The sequence below is a fragment of the Heloderma suspectum genome, chromosome 2 (assembly GCF_057233095.1).
Source record: "Heloderma suspectum isolate Gila_16-S chromosome 2, 16-S_ref, whole genome shotgun sequence".
In the NCBI taxonomy this organism is placed as follows: domain Eukaryota; kingdom Metazoa; phylum Chordata; class Lepidosauria; order Squamata; family Helodermatidae; genus Heloderma; species Heloderma suspectum.
This window is the reverse complement of record NC_139459.1, coordinates 279,765,348-279,790,695: the sequence shown is the minus strand read 5'-3', so window position 1 is coordinate 279,790,695 and position 25,348 is coordinate 279,765,348. Positions and strand designations below refer to the sequence as shown.

At 41.8% G+C, this 25,348-nt stretch overlaps 1 protein-coding gene across 6 annotated transcripts in view; it reads right to left on the bottom strand.

The window, feature by feature from the left end:
• Nucleotides 1-25,348, bottom strand: part of RBM6 (RNA binding motif protein 6) — an 82,282-nt gene that overhangs the window by 21,932 nt on the left and 35,002 nt on the right. For all 6 annotated transcript variants that reach the window (XM_084839588.1, XM_084839590.1, XM_084839592.1 and 3 more), the window contains one exon: nt 635-709. In XM_084839588.1, coding sequence (XP_084695714.1) covers nt 635-709 — 75 coding nt within the window. The remainder of the gene's footprint in view (nt 1-634; nt 710-25,348) is intronic.

Below are 25,348 nucleotides of genomic sequence, written 5' to 3'. Positions count from 1 at the left end.
GTCCAACACACCTGAGGGCACCAGGTTGGGGAAGGCTGCTCCAAATGATGAAATTAGTACTGACAAGGAGCAGAAGGCAGATATTCGTTATTTACATCAGCTTCTATATTACAAAACATTTGAAGTACTGCAGATGGCTTGCTTTAAATTTAAAGAAACAAATATCACAGGAATGTTAGTACCAGACAATGATTCAATGCCCTGCTCACTTAGAGGAAGGATTTACACATCATTAAGAGTCTAGGTCAGTTTTCCCCAACTTGGTTCCCTCCAACTATTTTAGACTACAACTCCCAGCATGCCGGACCATTGGCAATGATAGCTGAGGCTGATGGGAGCTGAGGACACCAGGTTGAGGAAGGCTGGGCTAAGTTGTGGACATGCCTTCCCCCTGCCAATGGAACACCCCCTGGTACCAGGCTGTGGGCTTAGGGAGACCTTTTTTCAAATAAAACAGATTTTAATAACTACACTCATTTTCTCCAGAGGAAAGAAATGCATATCTCTCCAAGATCCTTACCCAGAGATTCCTCCCACAGAAAGTAACAAGCCAATAGGAATATCTTCAACAAACTCCATCTCTAGTCTCTTCCACACTGAAATAATTTTAAGAGTTCTCTTTTCAGATACTCACACGCTTGCAATGCCAAAATTCAGGGGACTGGCTGTATTCCAGAGTCACTTGTTTACCACCAATCACAAGGTTTCCCTGTTGAAATTAAGGGCAGCGGGGGGGGGGGGGGAGAGAGCGAGAGAGCGGGTTAACTCGCTAAATATAATAGAAAACACATACAGGGGCTTATTGGGCAAAGGGCCAGCTGGCTGTTTTAAATACCTGAAACACTGGAAATTGATGAAAGGCAAATAAAGGAAAGGTGACTGCTGCACTCCAGACACATTGGCTTTGTATCACTATGAGTCTACAGGGCAAAACCTCAGGCATTACTTCTACAAAGAAGGGGTCAAACAGGGAATTGCTTGCTATGACAAATATACATGAGAGAGCGGAGATGATCAGACTAGGTTTTGGCCATATATGCATATGAAGACTGAGCCTAAGATAAAGCAAATATAATGGCAAAGACACTGGCACACTTACCCTAAAGCACCAGTGCTCTTCTGCCTGATTGCCATGCCACCGAAACACCATAGCAACACTGTTGCATAACAGCATTTTTTACGATGTAGTGCTGATATATTGGTACCCCTTATCCTAATCTCGTTTGCCAACACAGCAGGTCTTAGGGCTATTTTCTACATTACTTTTTCATACATGCATCTTAAGATCTGGATATGCATCATAAGGGTTACCCTCATATCCATTTCACTGGCAAGATAGATGTTTAGCTTTCAAACTGAACACAAGGCATATGCTTACATGATATTTTAAACACATCTACCTGTAAGGTCATGTGTATAAAAAAAAAATCTTCAGATAAAAAAGAGAATGGGCTTAATTGTATTGTTTTCCCAGATCTCTACTTCCTGTCAAAGAAAGTTTCCCAGAGATAAGGATTGCCAGCATGCTGAAAAAGCAGGCACGGGGCTCACTGTTGTGGCCTCTTGGGTGACAGGAGTTCAGTACCTCAAAGAAGATGCTCTCAAACATGGTCATCCAGCTATAGATTTTCCTCTAATAACCTACCTCTTCTGGCAGAGCCACAATTCTCAGAGACTATGAGGAGTGCTCATTTTTACGATGAAAGCAAATATGTGAGGTTTCACCAGCTAGAATCAACTTACAAAATACTAAGCACTGAAAACTTGGAACAGCCTAGACAAGAGGACTTCATGTTCTGTTGACTGGTGATCAAGTACACAAGCTTACTAAAACAAAGCAAAGATCCTGTAATCAGATCTCTTGGTTTAAATCTATGGATGGCTGGAAGAATGAAAGATGCTCTCTTCTCTGTACTTTTATTCAGTCAATTATACTATTATGATAAAAAGTGATGAACACACTGATGACACCATATTTTAATTTAGAGAAGGCAATGACACTTACGCGTTGTTCTTTACCTAAAGATATGAAGGCAGACCTCTAGAAGCAAACAAAATTGCATCTTTTTCGACATGAAATACAAAGAAACTAGCACTCAAGTGTTCTGCTGCTAAAATATTGGAAGGAATGTCACCACAGAAACATCGAACGTAATACATGACAAAGGAGTTATTATCCATCTACAAGTAAATAGCTCCACCCTAAATCTGCAAATACAAGGGAATGGAAGAATATTTATGAGAAGGTAAGCTTTGACCTAAAAGTCTAGAAGCTACATATCCTGATATCCATCAAAAAGGTTGTAACTACAAGTATGCAAACCAGACTTCAACCACAATTCAGAAGCAAACACATAAGGTGATATATCCAACGTTGCACAAACCGAAGGTAAGCTCAGGCAATGGATCGTGCCCTTTCCCTCCTGCAGCCCCCTGTACCCACCAAAAAGCCTCACCAGAAGATGGGCTGTGCCTTGCAAGGCTCCAGTGGGAGGGGGAAGTCACTGACATTGGGAACCTTGCATGCAATTCAGGCAACTCTCCCTCCACCCCTCTCCTACTGCAGCCTTGAAAGACACAGCCCACAAAATTGTGTATGTTCCCCAACCCTCTGGTGAGGCTTTCCGGTGGGTACAAGGGGCTGCAAGGGGGAGGGGAAGAATCCAATATTGTGCAAGTGGAAGTCACCTCGATATCACGCATTTGGTTCCCTAGAAACTGGGTTATGATCATGTATGTACTGAACCTCCATTGTTTCCTTATACAAGGAAAACCCACAGAAAAGGATGAATATATTATTCATGCTTGTGTCTTTGACCTGTCCAGTTTCTTGTCTCTTCTTGAAGTACCCCACAATTAGCAAGTGGTTGAGTGAATGAAAATTGTGATGCTGAAAAGTGTTATGCTCAACACTGAGTTTGCTTTGTAGGCTTATGCTCCTTTCATTTATTTATAACATGTATTAAATGCTTTCCCTAAAAAGTTCAAAGCAGTTTACAGACTATAAATTTATGAGAGCAAATACATTATGAAACCATTAGGCAGACTTAACAGGAGGACCATAAAACCAAAGTAGACATTCATTCAAGACCCCCAGTACACCCCATTAATTTTTATTAAAATCCAGGTTAACTGATCTGCCAGATATGTAATCTCAATTCAGAGAATCAGAATTCAGACAAGACTACAAGGCCATGTAGTCTTGAGTTCAGTTTCAAGGAACAACTCCCATTCAGAAAATATTACAGGCGATCAATAATAATAATAAAATAATAATAGCAGCAGCAGCAGCAGCCGCAGCAACTAAATATCACAGAAATGAAAGTTAAAGAAAATTTTCCCCTGTAATGATTTTTAAAATCTTATTTAAGTTAACACCAGTACTTTAATTTTTGTCACTCCTAGTCCCCTCAATCTACTTTTTCTTCAATTTGACTCTGGTAGTTTTCAGGGGTGATTTCACCAAAACAGTGCAGTTTTAATAACACATTGGTTCTGAATAGGTGTTGATATGCTGCCACATTGCCAACTTATGCCTGTACCAGTTTTTCTCATGAAATGTCAGAACATGTAATGGGCTCATTCAGATAATTAAACCATGATTTGCTGCAGCAGGTGCTGGGCTCATTCTGCTGCCATTTTGCATATGCAACTTCTGATTGGGCTGATCGGAGGCTGCTATGCGACATCCAAACCTGGACACTATAGATTAATTGAGGGTTAAACAATCCACAGTTAACCTAACAACTAGTTAATGGTGGGTTGTTTAACCCATGATCAACCTATAGCATCCCGATTCGAACATCACATAGCAGCCTCCGATTGGCCCAACTGGACATTGCATATGCAAAACGGGGGTGAGATGTGCCCTGCGCTCACTGCAGAAAATCGTGGGTTAGTTAAGTCATGATTTTGCCCACTGTTGTGTGTCAACTGGGTCAAAGTGTCCAGGTTTGAACGTTGCATAGCAACCTCCAATTGGAAATTGCATATGCAAAAAGGCAGCGGAATGTGCCCAGCATTCCCCACAGCGAATATGGGTTAATTAACCCACAATTTGCCACTGTTACATGAGAACAAGGTTAATAGGAACTGGCCTTTCCAAATAAAGTCCCTGATTTGGTCTCCACTTCCAGGTTTTGTTCCTAGCAAGTCAATATTCCTTAAGAAGTATAAGTCAATATTCCTTAAGAAGTATTAACTTTAATCCAATGGCTCAAATCAAGTCAATTGAAGCACATACAAGTATGCATTTCCATATATCTATATCTATAATATGTATTTTATACACACACACACAGACCCGCACCTTGCATTTCCACATATACACTGTAGACACACACATGCCTTGCGTTGTCATTTGTTCTCCATTACTCCTTTACTATCCTGTGTTCCAATAACCTGCTAAGAGCAGGTTTCAGGGACCAACTGCAATGAAACAAAATCAAATGAACACAAGAACTCTAGTTACTGGAAAAACATACAATGCAATCCTAAGTATGTTTACTCAAAAATCCCATGGAATTCAATAGGATTTACTGTCTAGTAGGTATGCTTAGGATTGCAACCTTAGAATTTTAGTGAAAGATTAGAGGAAGGTAGACTGAATAAGGGAGAGATAAGGGCATTCAGGGGGGAGATACGAAAGGAATGGATATCTAAAGCTAGTGAGGTGAAGGCCCAGAGGGCAAATGGAAAAATACCCCTTTCCCCAAAATTGGAAAAATAAAAAGTGATAATGAAGTATTTTCTTTTAGAATGATGAATACATTTAAGACAAGGTGTTCACACATAGCTACCTGGCCTTTACCTCTCAAAATTATTCCTAAAAACTAGACTTATGTAAGACTAGAAATGTAAAATTTCTTGAAAGTTAGAAGCCATGCGGGGGAGGGGGGGATTTTAAAAAAATCTCTTTAAAGATCTCCAGCATAGCTATTTCCTCTATTCCTTAAGTAATTTATCTAATGTATCTTTCACTGATAGGCATTTAGGGATGCTCCAAGTCACACTTCATTTTGAACATGTGACTACAGTTACCGTATCATAACATGTGAAGAAAATGTGAATTCTTGACCGTTTGGGTTTTGTTCTAGAGTGTCCTGTTTTTCTGGGCTCGTTCTGGACAGATGCTGTAGCACTCAGTGACTAAGTTCTAATCTAAAACCCACATGCAAGAGAAATGCTGTAGGTTATCCAATCACTGCCACCACTTGCAACAAAACCGTGTGTGGGTTATCCCATTTATGTTTCTTTTCTTTAATAGTTTGAGGCTTTGGTCTATGGAACTCACTGCCAGTTTTTAATGTATTTCCCAATTAGACCTCACTGTTAGAGAATGCTGCCTCAGCTATAAACCTTTAGCTGCTGCCACCAAAATATACCGTCTATACCTAAAAGAAACTCAGTAGCCTGGTTCTTATGGCATAGTCAACCTTTCGGGCATGTGGGCACATTTGGACATTTGAGAAACTATCCTGGGCACACCATAAAATGGCTACCATGGATGGGCATGGCTAGTCACAAAGGACAAATAATCTGCTCAGAGGTATTCATGGGAAATTAAAATGGCAGTTTACTTTGAAGCAATCCCAGATGCCAGAAAGAAAATATAAAAATATTTTTAAAATAAAAATTGGGAGTATAGTGTCCTGCTGAGCACCAAGGAAGTTGACACCACCAGTAGAAATAACCTTTAAAAATTAACAAAAATGAAGGTTTATTACGGCGAATTATTTACAAAACGGAATAAAATGTCACTCTTCAAGTAATAGGTTAAGATTGCTTAAAGATTCTTGAGTTAAATATACTTGGTTACCATTCCTAATAGGTAAAAGTCTTCCCCAGTCTCTGTAGCTTTTCCTTCAGACCAGATTTCTCTACATTCCACCCCAACCAATTCCTCACAAACAGGAACAGATGCTATGTACTAGCCTCCAGCTCTTCCTGCTGCTGCTTGTTTCTAGGATGATCCAGATGTTTCAGGAACTATTTGCTGAAGTTCTCCCTGGTCAGACATAAAGCAGGAGCCTAAAATGTATTATGTATTGGTTCGCTCATAAAATCATCCTGTTTGGTACGCTCAATTTAAAAGTACAATTTATTCAGGCAATAGCTACGAATTTACTGAATTTACTTTTAACTGTTTTTAGTTTTAATGATATTTCTATGAGCGAACTAAATTATGCACAATACATTTTGTTCCTAAAGTAACCAAGTGACTTTAAATCTGCAAAGAGTGCTAAACAGAAGAGTATTGTATATTTTTCCATTTTTTCACAAACATTCCACGTCCCCTCCAAAAAACCTGGAAAAAATCCATTCCCTCTTACTTTTTCTCTTCCCCCCCGTTTCTCTCTGCCAGCCAACTCATCCACCCACCCATCTCTTTTCCTCTCACCCCAGATCTCTGCACTCTGCTTGGATCACCACACATATGTACTTACATACATACACTCACTCTCTTTCTCTCCCTCCCTCCCCTCATGCACCCCTTGTATGCTTCATGTAGACACACTGCAAGTACATGAAAAACAGACTCTTTCAGGATCCCTCCAAAATCCCCCTAAGCCCTTTCGCTCTGAGAGGGAAAGGTATCCATTCAGATATATAAGCACACAACCCTTCCCAGCCCCCAACATTTCCAGCTGGCTTCCACTGCGCCTTTCAGTCCCCGACCCAGACAGCAGCAACAGGGCCTTTTTCTTTCCCCCCTTCTTTTTCTTGGCAGGTGGCATGCTGCAGAGGAAAGGGTCAATGTGTAATTCACTATCTTCATTTCCTAGGAATGCCCTCATGCATTCCCACATGCAGCTCAGAGATATTCATGGAAATGGCAGTGGCTGGAGGCCCTCAGATTCTAAAGCATAAACAGCCAAGCTCCTCTGATTTTTGTGGAGGTTTTAGACTTTGTTACATTTAATTCCCACCTTTCCTCCAAGGAGCCCCATCACAATGTTCTTCAACAGATGAGATTAAAAAAAACTTGTTTTTTTGTATGTAGCAGTTCTTGGGATATCAAATTCTGTGTCAGGTATTGGAACTAGAATTCCTTAATCTGCAAACTCTTGCTATGTCCTAGCTTTCAGTCATTCCACAAGGCCTTTTTATTTAGAAAGGCATATGAAGCTTTTTAAATATATTGTTTATTAGAGAAATGTAACTATTGTTTTGAGATCTTCTGATGTTCTTTTATTAAAGATTTCATCTTTTGTGATTATCTATTGCAAGGTGCCCTCATTGCCTACACCCAAATAAATGTTCTGACTGAAAAAAACAAATCTGGTCAAATATTTATGCTTCTCACATTCTCTATAGGGACAAAATATGCTGCTGGCTCTAATTTATACAAGCACCTCTCTGTTAGGTTAGGCAAGGGAATAGGCAAGAAGACGGGAAAGCAAGTGCTCATAACACTGCAGTTGATCTTTCAGGCAGAATCAGTCACAAGAACTACTGAAATACAGGCAGATGCAAATAGAAAGGAATCAGAGCAAGTTTTCACCTCAAGTGGAGATCTCAGACTGAAAGCTTTGCCACAGTAGTTGTATAGATACATCCACCCATCCATCGTCAAGAAGCACTGAACCACCAAATCATTGAAGAGCCAGTGTGGTGTAGTGGCTAGAGTGTTGGACTGGGAGCCCAGCAATCTGGGTTCTAGTCCCCACTCAGCCATGGAAGCTCACTGGGTGACTTTGGGCCAGTCACAGACTCTCAGCCCAACCTACCTCACAGGGTTGTTGTGAGGATAAAATGGAGAGGAGGAGGATCATGTAAGCCGCCTTGGGTTCCTTGCAACAGGAAAAAAGGCGGGATATAAATGCAATAAAATTAAAAATTAAAAAAAAGCTAAAGCCAGTCTGAAAATGACTGCCATCTCCTCTTTGGCCTCTCTGCCCCCTTGGCTCTTTCAGCCACAGGACCCCAGCCTCTAAGAGCTCATTTGCTGAAACATTTATTTCCTGACATTGACTCAGTTCTCACTTAATGCTGATTTGTGGGGGTTTTAACCCAGAAATGGGCAAGGGTGAGCAAGTACAGTTCCTCTGGTGTGCTCCTCACTTCTGATTTCAATTAACAACCTATGATCGCCCCTTTCGTAGGTTGTGAACATGATGTCCAAAGCTGGACACTCTGGACTGTTTAGTGGTTAAACAACCTAGGGTTAACTAGGTTGTCATAAACAAATAGGTTAACTCTGGGTTGTTTAACCCCTAAATAACCCACAGCATTCAGGTTTGTCACACTAACAACCTATAAACAGGGCAATCACAGGTTGTTAATTGAAAGTGGAAGTGAGGAGCATACCAGAGGCAGCTCACTCACTCCCACAGGTGCCTGACAACCCATGGTTTAAAAAGCCCATCAGTTGTCATTACATGTAAATAAACTCACTGAACGACTTCTTCTAAATCAAATTCTTTAGTTAAGCTTTTCTCACATCCAAATGAACATTTTGATTTGCCTTATTACTTTAGGAGCATTCCATTTTTGACACTTCACCGTCACTCCTCCATACACACACAATTTTGGTATGGTTGTAAACATTCTGTGATGTCAGAGTTGCTCAGACAACAATTAGTGGGAGTTCACAGGCAATTTTTTGCCTATTGCACATGATGAAAGGCAAAGCTTTCCACAAATGGAAAAGGGGGTGTATCTCCTGGAGTGTAACTGATTAAGATATCTCAATACTGCTGCAACTAAGCACAGTATATATTGCTATTGAGTTTTTCTTTTCATAAAATGCTGGTCAGAGTCTGCATAATTGGTCAAAACCAACTTAACTGCATGGCCTATTAACCAAGACATCTAAATCAGCTACCCATAATCCAACGAACAGGCTACGTCCCCTCAGTTTGGTTCCCAAGCTGAAGAAGCCTAATGGTGATTAGGTGTTGCTGATTGTAGGATCAAGTGAAATCTCCAACTGAAACCTGCTCAGTGAGACACCTGCCCCCTGTAACTCCTTTATGGACATCAAGACCTACAGAATCCCCAATTTGTTTCATGGAAATTAAAGTTAATTAAGTAATCAATTAACATCCTCCTTTTAAATAAGAGATTTTATGGTTTAAGGGAGACCTGTACACCTCCCATGATATTGAAGATGAGAAGGTATATGTTCTAGCAGACATAACTCCTAGCTAGCAGATATAACTTGCATTTTTCTTCTTAAATTTCCTATTCACTCTCTAGTTATATTTTATTCTCCATCTAAAATAGCATTCATGAGTGATTCTAATAAAATTCCTTTTAAATTATCAATGAAAATTTGAAAAATAAACCAAATATATTTTGTGTGTGTTGATATACAACCCTAAACTGGTTCTCTTTTCTACTGTCATTTGATACAAGAGATCTCCCTTCAAGCTCCATTAGTCAATTTTTCATCGGTGACTATTTTTTCATCCATTCCAAATGAAATAAAAACTCAGGAGCACTTGTTTGTACAACAAATTTTACTGAAGTCATGTCATGTGAAACATTTCTATCTACCGAGACTAATGTTAAGTTAACAGCAGTAACATCCTCATTTCTTCTGGTCACCATGTTCTTTATATACACATTTAAACCTCGATGTTCCAATTCAGTTTCTCAGACTGAAGATCAGAGATTCTTTGGCCTCCACATATGCCTAAATGGGAGGTGGGTTCCAACCTGGAAACAGCTGATCTCCTGAAACACACAAAGCATTAAGAAATAGTAATATAGCTACATTATCAATAAATAGATGCTTTTAAGTTACTTTATTAACAATTATAGTCATTACTTACCAGACTGCAGTCACCAGCATCAAGCTTTTCTTTGTTTAAAAGAATTGCCTAATAGTTGCTGTGTTACCAATGCTCCATTGACCTTGGATGCCACAGAATTTCAAGAACTTAGCAACTCTATTAACCAGTTCACCAACTTACCACCATCGCAGAAGCACCCCAAGGCAAAAAAAAGTTTTGAGTTTTGTTTATTATAAAACTAGTTTTCTATCTTCATATCATACTATACCTTAAACACTCATCTCAGCAGTTTAACAACACTTCTTAAAAAGGAAAATGGAGCATGTTCGTAACATTAACATTTTATTCCTTTATGAGGTTTTAGTATTTATTTATGACATTTATATCCCATCCTTCCTCTGCTCAAGGTGGCATACATTCTTCTACCTCCCATCCCTCAAGAGAAAAAGAAAAACATCCTTTTGTTGCTTCTCCTTCCCATTTCCAAAACAGACTATAAACAGAGATTTTCAAAAGGATCTAGGAAGCGATATTTTGCCTTTATTTTCAGAGAAATCATATTTTGCACATTTTGGTAATAGTCAATGACTGTGTTCAGCAACACAACAACCTATTGTGGTTTGTCCTTTAAAATAAGCCACGGAGGGTTATCGTGTCATCCACACCTGGACTACTTCACTCAGGGTGGCTTACTTTTCATGAATAAGCTCCCCTGACAACCTATGGCTTATTCTTGGGGTTGTTTAATCCACAGTGGGTTGGCATGTCATCCAAACCCAGCAGAGCCAACCCATCATGGGTTGCAGCAATCAGGTACAGAGCCACTTGGTAAGAGCGGCAAAACCCCCTGTCACTCTTCCTGAGTGATCTTGCTGGTGCTGCAGTGACAGCCCCTCCACCGATGCCCAAATGGCACTTTGGAGGGGCTGTCACTCATTCGGTAAACCCCTTAAAAAAAATCCATCCCCCTAGATTTGCACAGATGGGGCCGTAATATATATAATATGTGTGTGCATGCGCGTGTAGAAATTGTGCAAATGTCTTCCTAATGTTTTATTATCTTTTGTTGGTCTTTCATAGTTGCGCAAGTGCGCACTTACAGCTGTCAAATATATATAGCCTTGCCTTGTCAATGCCCTTGTATGTTTCAGCTGTCAAAGGCAGTATGAAACATGCAAGGAAATTGACAAGATGAGACTGCGTATAGGCTAATTTGACAGCCATTGACAGTGACAGGTCGGGAAAAGGGGACAAGATTGGCCACTCAGAAAGGAGATCCCCATTGTTTTAATGTTGGGTTGACACTTGTGGGTAGCCTGCTTCCATTCCACACTTTCCCGAGTCTCCACAAGTCCTTTTAAAAGAGATCTATGCTCCCCCCCAACCTGCCCTTTTCGCAGCTGTCTCCACCATGTTTACTGCGAATGGAAACTGTGAAAAGGGGGGGGGGCATAAGGGAGATCAGCAGGTCCAGGAAAAATTAAGTACAGTGGATAATTGCCCCCTCCTAAACCTGCTTTTCATTACAAGAAGCAGTAGGGTTTAAGCCTTGTAGAAGTTAATGGCTGGATTTGCACAGAACAGTAAGCCAGGATTCTGGTGAGTCCTGGCTTACCATGAATGAGCTGCATGCTTGTTGCTCCCTTTACAAGCCAGGATCATAAACCAGGATTTGTTTTTATCTTACAAATCCTGGCTTGTAATGGGAGCAACAAGCCAGGATCCTGGTTCAGACAATATGCTAAGCAAACCATTTCTGATATATTTAGCCACTCGCTCTAGCGGGAGAAGCCAACCAGGAGTGAACAGACTGCATGCACTAGCATTCAGCTCATTCACAGCAAGCCAGGATTCACCAGAATCCTGTTCTGTATGAATGCAGCTAGTGACTCAATAATTGGGATCCCAAAGCTAACTTAACTTTTCTCAGGGGTTCGGTACACCCACTGGGATTGTATACTTTTCTTTGAAAAACCAATTCCCATTACATCCCATATCTCAAACTGCTTTTAAAGCTCTTTTCATGGCATGAGGTAATGGGGAGGGGGGAGGTGCAATGTGGGGAGAGGCAGCTGCTGTTTGAGAAACACATCCAAAGCCCTTTCTTTGCATAGAAGTAGCTGTGTGATTCTTGGGATCCTAGCCATTGCTTTTTTAATTGTAATCATTTCTGCTCTGGATATGCCAATACATTTTCTAGGTTTACTCATTTACATTTTAGGTGTAAATTGGCTTGCAGCATAGTTACTATAGGCATGCAATTTTTAAATTCAAAAAATAATATACTCAGGAGAGAGTGACTACTACTTTCACAAACTTGCAATCCTTCTATGCTTCGAAATTGAAAAAGAAAATGTTACACAACTCTTTCTACTATACCTTACAATACTTTCAAGCTCCATCGTCTCATAATTTCATGCTCAAGGCTAAAATTCATTACGGCATATAATGTAGAGTCATTATATTCCATGAGTTGTATTCTGAGTTCTCTTCCATGAATAGAAGAGCTCCTTCTGTCTGGAGAAGGGACTCAGATTCTGCAGAGGCTTCCACTGGAGGAAGAGGAGATTTTCACCAATTTTCCCTCCCTTCTGCAGCCTCCTTTGCCTCTCTCTAGAGCAGAATTTCAGGGGCGCAAAAGATTGCAGGGGGACGGATGATCAGCAAAAATTGCCTCCCCGCCTTTTCACTGGTAGGCGCATCCCATAGCCTTTTCTTTTAGAAGAGAATCTTCAATCATTACATTTTGTTCTATTTCTGGATGGCTTCAGTTAAATGATTCAGCTTGCTTTCACCCATCCACCCCAAGCAACTGGTAAAGATAGAACTGCACAGGAGGGGATAAGGAGAGGCACAGTGAAGTGTTTCTGAGGGGATCGCAGTGCATGGGGAGGGAAGGCTTATCCTTTCCCTCCCCATTCCCCCACCCAAAAACTCACAGCCATGACTGATAACAAAATCCAATGGGGCTGTCTTTTTTATTTTACTATCACTCATAACCGCGCTATTGGGGGGAGTTTTACAGGAGTCCTGGCTGAGGAGGGAAAGGATAAACCTCCCCATCCCATGCAGCGTGATCCTCCCTCCAAAATCATCCCACTGCCTATAATTAATGAAAATTGGTGTAGGTACAAGTTACACAGTAACTGTAACATGTAGTTCAACCCTGGCTGTTCCACACCACTACAATTCCATGCATATCCACGTAAGAGATGCAATTCAAGGAAGCCCTATCTTTGTCTAAAAAAGGGAGACACAACACACATGTATATACCTCTAATGGTTGAGGAAGTTTGCAAACACCTTCCAGTGGCCCTAATCCAGAAAAGCAATTAATAAGCACAAAAGCAATAGTGGATTGCATTGAGCATCTACAAAAGACTGATTGGCTCAGTTTCATAGCTTTTAAAGCAGGGATGCAGAACCCCCAGTGTGTAGGTCTAACTGGGCTTCACAATCCAGCCAGCAGAGCCTCCAGGGGTGGGGCTTAGAGATCAAGCCCTGCCTGCTGGAAGGGTCCCCCCAATGGAAGGCGGCACCAGCTGTTATCTCCGATGTGAGAGTGGAGTGGGACCAGCGTGTGCTCTTCCTGGTGCCAGCAAAGTAGCTTTCTAGGGGTTGCCACACAAAGCCGAAGAGCAACTGCTCCTCCCAGAATCGACCAAGTCCCTTTCTCCTTGCCTCACCCAGCCCAATGATGTCATCTGGCCAGTGGTGGACCTGGGTGGCAATTTGGCCCCCCACATTTAAAAGGTTCTGCACTCCTGCTTTAATGTGAAGTTCCCATGCCCACACACCAAGTTTGCTTCTCAGAACCACTTTTGACATTGTCTTTCCTAACTTATATCCTGAATGCTCATGTACAGAGGAAGCAAGACGTCTGACAAAAGTATGCTTCTCTTAACGTGTAGCCAGATGAGTCTAGACATGCATTTAGCATGTCTTTCCAGTTTTGTATATGACTAGTTTTTCAGTGTTGTATATGACCACTTCCCATTACAAATATGTCTGTAGCCTTTTCCAGGCCTTCTCCATAAATATTACTGAAATACAAGAGTGAAAAACAAGACTGGAAACATTCCCATTGAATTCAATTTGAAACTTACTCCCTGGTAACAACTTCAGGGGAAATTTTACATATCTTCATCAGCTGAGGAACCCGTGCACATCACCATATATCACCTCTGTTGCAGACAAATCTGAGGATGTTTTAGGCTGCACAGCTAGCTCACAAGCAACACTAGTCAGTCTTCTTCATTGCCTAGTGCAGCCTTCCTCAAACTGGGGCCCTCCAGATGTGTCGAACTTTGACTCCCATCGTCCCCAGTCAGTGCAACCAATAGCCATGCTAACTGGGGGTGATAGGGTTTGTAGTCCAACACATATGGAAGGTACCAGCTTAGGGAAAGCTGGCCTAGTGTTAAACAGTGCATCCATGAACACACCAATAAGCCCCCATGAGTGCACATTGCAAGGAAGACAGGTGAACGTGGGCAAGTGGCCTTTCCTAATTTTCATTACGGAACCCCAGGTTTCATCAGAATTCATCTTAAAAGCTCCATCGAAAACAGATATGAATTCTAAAATTATGTCCAAAGAGGGATACTTCCAACATTACTTTTCCTTCCTTGTATTCTGAGAGGTGCATGGAAGTGGCTGGAAACCGATTTGCTTGTTTCTAAACATGCATGTCTTTGGCCAAAGTAGTAACATCCGGCCCTGACACAGACTCTTCTGCACATGTTGCTGCTGTAATAGCAGTAGCACAGCCAGCAATACGAGAACAACAATATTGTAAGAATTATGTAAAGTGATAAACTTCAAACACCAGTACAGACAGACATTTACAAATGAAGCTACAATTTGGGGCTCATTGGGGGGGGGGGGAAATCTCAGTAACATCTAAAAAATAGATTATATTGACCAACATCTAGTTTATTTTATCAGTCACCACATATCATGTGGGGCAACCATTTTAGAACACACACTGTGATCATACACACATGAATTAGATTACAGAACATGAGAGGAGTCAGGGTCAGTCTTGCAAAGGATGAGAAGTTCACAGGCCTGAAAATTTGCAGGGTGGGAGGGTGACAACTCCTGCCCACCTTTGTCTTGGGGTCAAACTAGACATGATACTTAATATGCCATTAGGAACCATGCTGAGTTTTGTTCCCTTAGTTACAGGCATAGGAGGCAATATGCAGGGAAGTTTAACCTCCTCAGCTATGATCACAATAAAAATGGCCCCTGACTGGTGCAACTGTGAGCCTTAGGAAAAAAGCTCCTATTGGAGGCGGGCACGCACAATTTATTAGGATTGCAACTGGGGGAAGACGGATTAAAACTGCACCCCACCCCATGCACTGAAGTCCCAATGGATATGGGCCCCACTGTACCTGTAATTAAAAGGTAAAAAGCAGATGTAGTTTTTAATGATGTATTAAGCAACACATGCAGTTTGACTCTGAGAAAGATACCACAGAGAGCCTCCTCTCTATGAGGTATTTAGGAACAGCATCTAAGGTTGGTATTGTGCTAGTGGGAAAATTTTACAGATCCCTATAGAACTCCCCCACCCACTCCCAAACTTTCACAAACAGCTGGACTGATTTCAACAACTTGGGCTGTGACAGCCTACTGATCCAAGAAGTCTCCTTCTTCCAGCCCAAACCCCCAATTATTGAATTTTCGTTTGTCTCAGCTTGTGAATTGCTATTCCCAACCAGCATGGTAATGAAATAACTGTTGCAATCTCAATACTTACTCATTTCAGTTCCCTATTTAACCAAGAGTTAACCATGCTAAGATGTGATGATCTTAGCATGGTGAATTTTGTTTTGTAGCTACAACTCTAGCTAATACAAATGATGTTCCAAAGTCACACAGATGTGTTAAAAAACAGTTGAACGTCTTACATATTAAATTTGAGTGTTCCTCCTTTTGCTGTAGGAACCTAGGATGCTTGGAACAATGACTAAACTGTAGCTAACGTGTTAAGTTCCAAACTCAGAAACTCAAACAGTTCTTTGAATAGATGGGATTCAAAAGATACGCCAGTGAGATCTAAGCACTATATTGGAGAATTCTGGTAGAAAACCTACAAAGCACCAGCATGATGACAGTACAATGTGTTTAAGAAATCTCTTAACTTTAGGGGATATCACAAGATGAATCTTGGGCCTCTAGTTACAGAACATATCAGCCTGATATTAAGTTGAAGCCCTTGACAAACCAGCTTGGAAAAGTTCTAGCAACTGTTGGACCTCATGCTAATGCTTCCAACCAGCAGTTGAGCGCTCACCGGATTGCATCACATCTTAAATGAGGCTTTTGCAAATTGAAGAGCCACAGCTAGGAAGGGGTAAGAATGTCATTTGGTCCATGTTAAAACATAAAAACCTACCAGAGTTTGCACATTTCTTCATATACAGAACAGAAAAAAATGTGATTTAAAAAACCAAATGTGAGAGAAAGCGAAACTGACATATTTGCCCTTCCCTGACCACAGCAGTGTTCATTAGCCCAAGGGTGGGCAAAAGGTAGATCTCCAGTTGCTTGGACTTCAACTCCAGAAGATCCTGCCAGCATGGCCAATGGTTAGGAACGGTAGGAGTTAAAGCCCCAAACATCTGAGATCTACTTTTTGTCCACCCCTCCTTTAGCCTATGGAAGCTATATTTTCTGCTAAGTTTTCCACAATCCAAATCACAGCCATTCTGGAAGTTTTAAGGACCATCATCTCATTTGTCCAGAACATCTAATGGCCTCTGTAAGTCAGGGAGTGTCATCTGGGAGCAATTCCAAATATCAAGGATTTTCGTGACCATTAGATGTTACTAGTATGACATTTCCTTTCACTGCAATGGCCCAGATCTGATGGCCACTGTGGGCAATGAATGAGAAGTACATAGCAGCCCCTATGGTCCCTTGTGGGGGAAAAACAGCTTCCCTTGTGGACTGACAAATGATGCAAGAACATTCACCTCTGACTAGCTTGAACTGGTTGCCTATATTCTGGAAGACTGGTACATTCAGGAATCATTGCCATTATCTTCAAACCAACTTTTGTTGAGCATGGTAGTTTTAAAATTTCACCAATATCCTCCCCACCATCCTCTGATACTTTACTCATGCAGACTTCATGTGCTCACAATCCATAGTGTGTCATGTGGCATAAAAATATATGGGACAGGGTCCACATGGGTAGGGATATATATATAACCTAAAGCAGAGATAGGCAACTTGTGCCCCTCCAGATGTTTTGGCCTACAACAGCCCTAGCCAGCATAGCCAGTGATGACAGGAGACAGTGTCAATAAACATGTGGACAGAGGTGATCTGGTAGACATTGTTTACTTGCACTTCCAAAAGGCTTTTGACAAAGTCTCTCACCAAAGACTCCTGAGCAAACTTAGCAGTCATAGAATAAGAGGACAGGTCCTCTTATGGATCAGTAACTAATAAATGGTAAATTATCCTAATGGAGGGATGTTAACAGTGGGGTCCCACAGGGATCTGTATCAGGACCAATGCTTTTCAACTTATTAATAAATGATCTGGAATTAGGAGTGAGCAGTGAAGTGGCCAGGTTTGCTGATGACACCAAATTGTTTAGGGTGGTTAAAACAAAAAGGGATTGTGAAGCGTTCCAAAAGGATCTCTCCAAACTGGGAGAACGGGCATCTAAATGGCAAATGCGGTTCAGTGTAAGCAGGTGTAAAGTGATGCACATTGGGACAAATAATCCCAACTTCATGTATAAGCTGATGGGATCTGAGCTAGTGGTGACTGATCAAGAAAGATATCTGGGAGTTATCTGTGGTGGACAGCTCGATGACAACATCAACCTAGAGTGCAGCTGTTATGAAAAAGGCAAATTCCATGTTAGGCATAATTAGGAAAGGAACTGAAAATAAAAACTGCCAGTATCATACTCCCCTTATACAAATCTATGGTGCAACCACACTTGGAGTACTGCGTACAATTCTGATCACCTAAAAAAGGATACTGTAGAGTTGGAAAAAGTGCAGTAAAGGGCAACTAAAATGATGAAGGGGCTGGAGCATCTCCCCTATGAGAGAAGGGTACAACAGCTGGGGTTGTTTAGCTTTAAAAAAAGGCAAGTAAGGGGAGACATGATAAAGGTGTACAAAATTATGCATGGTGTGGAGAAGATGGATAGGGAGACATTTCTCTCCCTTTCTCATACTAGAGCCCGGGGTCATCCCATGAAGCTGATAGGTGGGAGATTCAGGAAAGAAAAAGGAACTACTACTTCTTACAATGCATAGTTAAACTATGGAATTTGCTACCACAAGATGTAGTGATGGCCACCAATTTAGATTGAGGGGACTGAACAAATTCATGGAGAATAAGACTATCAAGGGCTACTACTCCTGATGGCTATATGCTACCTCCAGTATCAGAGGTAGTATGCCTATGTACACCAGTTGCTGGGGAGCTGTTGCACCGATGTCCTGCTTGTGGGTTTCCTGTGGGCAGCTGGTTGGCCACTGTGCGAACAGAATGCTGGACTATATGGACCTTGGTCTGAGTCAGCATGGCTCTTATGCTCTTATGATGGGAGCTGTGGCCCTCCTGATGTTTTGGCCTACAAGTTTTCCACTCCTGCCCTAAAGAGAGAAGCAGCAAAAAAAAAAAATTGTGCATGTTTTACGAAACAAAGTCAAAAAGGTAAAGAAGTTGAAGAGAGAGCAGTACGTGTCAATATTATGCAGTATACAAATTATACAGAATCCAATGAAATGAATACAAAATCCAACCGGTATGGGTGTTACCCAGTGATGATGAACAGGGATCACAGGATCAAGAGAGAGAAGGTAAGTATGTATACCTATAGAGCAGAGAGTATTGAACCACTTTCACCCAAGGGCCATTTTAGGAAAGTTTTCAGGGGCTGTATTCTAGCAGTGGGCAGGGGCTGAGGGCAAAGGCATGGGGCCAAACAGGCAGGGCTAAAATGCAAAGAATACCAGCATATTTTATCTTAAAGCTCTTACTGCCAGTAAGTAAACCTTAGGGGAGGCATTTCAATCTTTTAGAATGGGGAAGAAATTGCACAAAAGCCGCAAAACCACCAAACTGGTGATCAGGGGAAAGGGGCATGGCCATCTGGGCTGAATCGACCAAGGGGCAGATTTAGTAGCTGGGCCAGAGGTTCTGCACCCCACAGAGGGACAATAGTTTTTTTTTAAGAAGCTAGCCATTTGACGGTCTTTAAAAATCCTATGGATGGCTTGCATATTACAGGAATTAACTGTCCCACTGTAAGTGTTCTCTCACATACTATTGATTCTGCTATGCCTATTCATCACCAGAGGTAGGTAGTCAGTGAATAATACCCACACCAGTTGGATCTTGCATTCATTTGTGTTCTCCAAAGCACTGTGACACCCATTCTGCTCTCTTGAATTGTTTGACCTTTTGGTCTTATTTTGTAACATATTTCTTTTCTCCTCCTTCCCTCTGAATGAATGAATCTATATCTATCCTTATTTATACACACACAGCACAACACACACACACACACCTCTACCTCCCTCCCTTCTCCCACTAGAGACCACTTCATGCATCTGATAGAGTGGGCTCTGGCCCTTATGCTACAATAAATTTTAGTCTTTAAGTTTCCTTAGGACTTACTGCCACTAGTTTATGCTACAACAGACCAAAGCAGCTATTTCTTTAGAATGGGTCACCATTTTTAAGTCTTGCCTTTGCCCATCAAGCCCCTAATACAAGGTTCTCTTTGTACTGTTTCTCACTGTCTCCAAATACTCTGCCCTTTCAAAGGCCATTTTGTCCATGCTGATCTGGATTTTTATCTCCCTATTCCAATGTTTTCATTGCTTTAGGTGAGAATTTTTATTATTTGTTAGATTTGTATACTGTTCAACTGGCAAATGTCCTCAGGACAGTTCACAATCATAAACAACTGTATGCAACCCATCAAGATGCCCACCATGAGCTTTTGAGGTCATCTTGCAAGGCTTACCCCTAAAATTCTTGTGGTTAAGGAGATTTCAGCTGGCAGTTACTTGACCCATGACTGGAAGCCCAGGAAGACATATAAATGGCAAAAATAACTCTGATAGCATATGCTAAGGCCTTGATTGGATTTTTTAAAACTTAAATCAGATTTTTATTTTAAAAAACGCAAAAAATTCTCATTTAAAACATAATATAGTTACAATTAAATATGATCATAAACTTTCTAAACCTACACTTAAGTCTCATAAAAATGAATAAATGGCTCTGTCATATTACCATACACTGTGTTATCTACCAAAGGTAGGCATTCATTTTGGTAAAAATGGCTCTGTCCAGCCAAACTACCAACTCTTACTTTTTAGAAGTTCTGTTTGCAGGGAAAAGGTTCCAGGTTCAATCCCCGGCATCTCCAAGCAGGGCTAAGAAAGAACCATTCCTGAAACCCTGGAAAAGCCACTACCAGTCAGTGCCAATAATACTGGATCAGCGGTCTGACTCAGTGTGCAGCAACTTCCTATGTTTCTCTGACTAACGTCATGCATACAAAGACACAGGCTGGATAGGGTTGCTGTTCTGTGCCTATGTGGTGGTAGAGCTGGGCCACGTAAGGCAGAGAAGAAAAGACAGAGAGACAATATAGGAAAGGACAGTTGGAGGCAAAGCGGTAAGGAACAGTGGAGTGAATTGGAAAGTAAAAGGTAAGACATTATAGTACAGACACAGCTCCCAGTTCCTATATTCCCCCACACTTTTGCCACAGAAAAATTGCCATGGTTTCTGGATGTAAGAGACCCTACCTGGGAATATACAGTTTTTGATGTTGTAAAAAGGTGTATTGAGTTGTAAACATGTTTTAGTGATCAGATCTGCACCATTGTTTAAAAAATATGTTAAGAACTATCAGTGCAAACTTAATTTAATCAGTGATTTAAACCAAGCTACCCTGGCCAGACCTAAGCTATAAAACCGGTGTCTCCAATGCAGTGCCCATTAGGTTCTCACTGCTCTCCCTCAGATATCTTCACCTGAGCAGGTGGCAATGGCACTTCTGTATGGGAGCCAAGCAGCTCCATACAGAGAGACCACCATTACCTGGGGGGGGGGGAATGTTGTGCATTTAAGGATATCAGGAAGTAAGAGGGAGCAAAGCAACTTGCAGGTCAGGAGAGAGGACAAGAATGGGGCACCACAGGGTGCCTCCCCACTGAGAAAAAGTCACACACACACACACACACACACACACACGTAAAAGTCCAGTAAAACAGATCCTCTTGTATTTGCATAATTTTTACACGAGGTTCATACACATCAGCAACCACCATCAAATCTCAGATTGTATTTGTCTCCATGAACTGAACCATAATAATCACAAATGCAGAGCAAGAACACAGATTCATGGCATGGATACTTATGAATCCTCATGCTTTTTACAAGAGATCTGTCCAACCCTCTGCCGCCCCCCCACCCCCAAAAACCACTATCAAATCACAGGTCAGTTCTGGGTCCACAGATGTATTCTATGATTTTGTGTTGGTTTTGTTGGCCTCCCATGTAAAAATCATGACAATCCATGTTTTGGATCCTTGCATTTCTGCCATGGTGGCACTGGCAAGCACCTGATCTGATTTTCACTGTGCAGTCTACTGGCACCAATGCAAGCTTTAATTTGATGGTGGTTTGGGGGGTGGGGGGAGAACACCATGAAAAAATCAGGCAAATTCAAGAGGATCCATTTTAATTCTACTGGGTCCAGCTTTTATCTGGGCCCCACGGAACAGCAGCGAGAGGGTGGTGTACCCTGTTCCTACTTCTAACTCCAAAGGAACAGAGTGCATGAATCCACCTGTTCACAGAGATGGCTCTTGGAGGAAAGACAGTTTCCTACCCTCCTGATCTTACTACTTACCAAGGGAGAATATGAAATGGCAACTGGAACAAGAATGCTATTCCCAAAGGATAGTATGGTCTGACTTGGTGGAGATGAGCTCACATTGGTCTATAACATTTGCATTCCCCAGAGGTGATCAGGGTAGAACAATTCTCCATCAATTACTAGTGGAGAGAACTCTCCCTGCTACCTTGTGGTAGTAATCACTTACCTGGCAGGCAGGGAACTCCTTAAAGAGTCCTGATGCAGCTGTTTCCAAGTGCAATGAAGGTCACACCCTGACCTCGGAGAGATGTCAGCTTCTTACAGCTCTCAATGGCATCCTTCATCACAGTTTTTTTGCAACTGCTAGCTAGTACCCGCTGGTAGTCAGGCTGAAGTTCAGCAGATCACCCTTTCCAGTGCAGAAGCAGTGGAAAAAGGGAGTACGATGACTGCAATATCCAGTCAGATTTACTGAAATGGCTGTGGGCTACCTCCTCACCCAAGGCCAGAAGGAAGTGAGGGAGTCATATCATGGTTAACAATTATGTAGTCAACATCCTACCCAAGGGGCTAGGTGCTGCTTATGTGATTAACCATGATGTCACAGCGGTCCATGTGGGAAGAATACTTTAGATCAGTGATCTTCACTATTTTTCAAGCAGGAGCCATTTTAGCTTCAGGGACCACCACCAAGGCCATTTGGCTGGTGGGGGGGGGGGTGCTGAGAGGGGGCTTTCCTCCCCCCCCACTATCAAGTGGCAATGCTGTGCAATGGACTTGGCTGAATGATTTTTCAGGCCTCTCCTTCCCATCCCCCTCCATGTTGTCCAAACAAGGCCTCATTAGTAAGTCACCAGGCTCGCAGATTCCAACACGCTCACTTTGCCTTTGGGTTGGGTTGGAACTTTCTTGTCACTGAGAAAATGCTCTGCAGTGCTGCAAAATTTCCCACTGCAGGTCCATGTTGCTATGTCTCTCACCCATGCATTCAGTTTCCCCTCCACATCCAGCATGCACGCAGTGTACCACAGAAACTAGCCAATCACTTTGCTCTTTGCCTCTTGGGCTCTTCCACCACCACAGCTAATTGGCTGATTGTTCCCACCGCCCCAACCTCCATACAGCTGACAAGTGTAAGGTATCCTGACTCTCAACCCACAAAGCCTCCTCTGGTAGCTGCCTGCTAAAGTAAACATCAAGACAGAGCTAGAGAGACCCTGCTGAGACTGAACGAGATAGAGGTGGAGAGCTACACGTGAGGTAACCAGGATCTGCCAGTGGCCCTTGGGCCTTGCAGTGAAAAGCACTGCTTTTAGTTGTTCTTTACCAGTGTGAAAGTAAAAGTGAGAACAGTAATGTCCACACTGGGACAGGGTACGCTTAAAGTGAATTCAAGACTTAAATAATGGGGTCATTTGTAATGGGGAGGCTCTGCAAGAGGGATGTGTCAAGGAGGATGGGAGTTTATTGCTCAGCCTCCAGGGGAAAAAAAGAATTGAGACTGATTTGGTGGGCATAAAAAATGTGCTTCTTGTGTTTCAGACCAATTCTCTAGGCCACACGCCTGCACATCTTCCTTGTGTGTGGCAGTTGACCCCCAATGCCCCAGTATTTATCAAGTCATTTATGCTTTGGTTCCACAGAATGAGATTAAAACAATGAAAGTAGAAATTACTGGCCAACTATGGATTTAATGGTGTTGCTAAGTTTCAAGCTCATAAGTGGATTTCAGTGGACAGCCTTGTATACCATGGGATCTGAATTATACAGAACTGTATGTTTAGTTTTCATAATTTATTCTGCTTCTGATAAAAGGGCAAGGAACTATGCTGAGCACTTAAGTGCCAGTACCTGGAAGTTTTACACAGCCCCTCCCACTTTCAAGACCATACAGCGCCCACGTATTTTCAAAGTAGCTGAACACCTTTTTATTTCAGCATCATTTTAGTATTCGATTTGATCTTCCACTTTGCACTCACTACTTTTTAATCTAGCTGCTGGTTTTAAACTGCCTGATTTTATTGTTTATCTATTATTTTTCAGGGAGTGTTTATTTTATTGTATATTTTTAAAATTTTGTAGGCCACTTCGTAAGCCGACAGAAAAGTGGGAGGATATTTATTTATCTATTAATATTTGTACTTGTAGTTATTCCCACAAGCACAAAGGCCATGAAGGTTTGCTGCTTCTCTTCAGGAATCACAACTAGTTGCTTTAAGGAGCAAATACGTACGGTACCTAATGTTTTGGCTAAAATCCAAATTGGTCAGTGGACAGGTTGGCTATTTTTATTTCCACCAGCAGCCCCCCCTATGACTTGCAGGATTCTGCTCAAGAAGATACCTTGAACTTCAGGGCAGCTTTTCAGTGGTACAAGGACCTGCTGAAGGAAAAGGAAGTCTGGAAAGCCCATGTCCAGGAGGCAGCACAAGGCCCACTCAACTCCTACCTTTATTTCTGTGTCAGTCCCAGATAGGATTTACTCAGTGAAGACAACTCAGAATACACCATATTATGTCTCCTTTGCTCATGAACCCCATGTCATCATGCAGACTTACCTCTACAAAGAGAGTTCTTTATAAAAACAGTTGATGCTTTCAGGAATAAAATGAGTAAGCTGGGTGCTACATTGCAGGCTCTTTTCTGTACTATGTTGTATGATCACAGCCAGGTAAACCAGTCCTTCTATCCGTAAGAATTTTGAATTACTAACACAGGGTGTGCACCCTTTCTATCATGGATGTCCATCTTCTCCCTCTGTAGCTGACCATTGGTGTAGCTTACTGCTACTTTCAGCCATGAATGATTTTAGCTAATTTACTGATGTGACCAGGAAGAAATCAGAGAAGCCAGCATCCACTAGCCTGCTTACAACCCAACAACAACTTTACCAAAACCAATACATATTAAAGGGACATTAAAAAAAGCACCAAGCCTCTCCTTCGTTTCACTGGTCAGCCCTGCAGCATAATCACCACCACTGGATTGAGTGTTTATCAAAACTATTTCTTCCAAATGCCCAACAGTCTATCAAACACTCAGAATGCACACGAATTTGGAGGAGTCCAACCACAAAAGACGAGTCAAAACTGGACTGTATGTAAGCTATTGCAGCTACTCTAAGTATCTTAATTTATCTACCGGCACTGAAAGTACAGAATTGGATGGGACTGAACAAAATGTTTCACGTAAGCGACTAGGATGTAGGAAAGACATGTGTACCACGTCTTCTAAATTGTGATGCAAAACAGCATGTGAAATCTGATAAAGTTCTTATAATGCCATTAGAGCATGTCACAATAAAGGGTACCAAAGGGCTTCACCACAAATGCCTGAATCACCACACCAAGCTTGTCTACACAAAATAAAAAATGATTAAACTCGACTGTCTCCACAGTCCTTTCTTTTACAAGATTTACTAACAAGCCTGCTTTCTCCTCTAGCACAGGACGCTTATTGATCTGGAGTCAGATGGTGTATATTTACACATACAAAACATGACGTTCCAACTGGTGTGCGTAATGCCCAAAAGACATCTTTACTGTACACAAGAGCTTAATCATAGCAGCACCTGTCTCAACAGCAAACCTATGATCTCACTCACTCTTCTAGCCTTCAAGAGCTACTAGTTCTTTTAAGGCTAGGAGGACATAGAGACCAATGCACAGTGTTTGTTTAATATTAGACTGTGCTAGAGGGGCTGTGCAGAGGGGTTTCACCT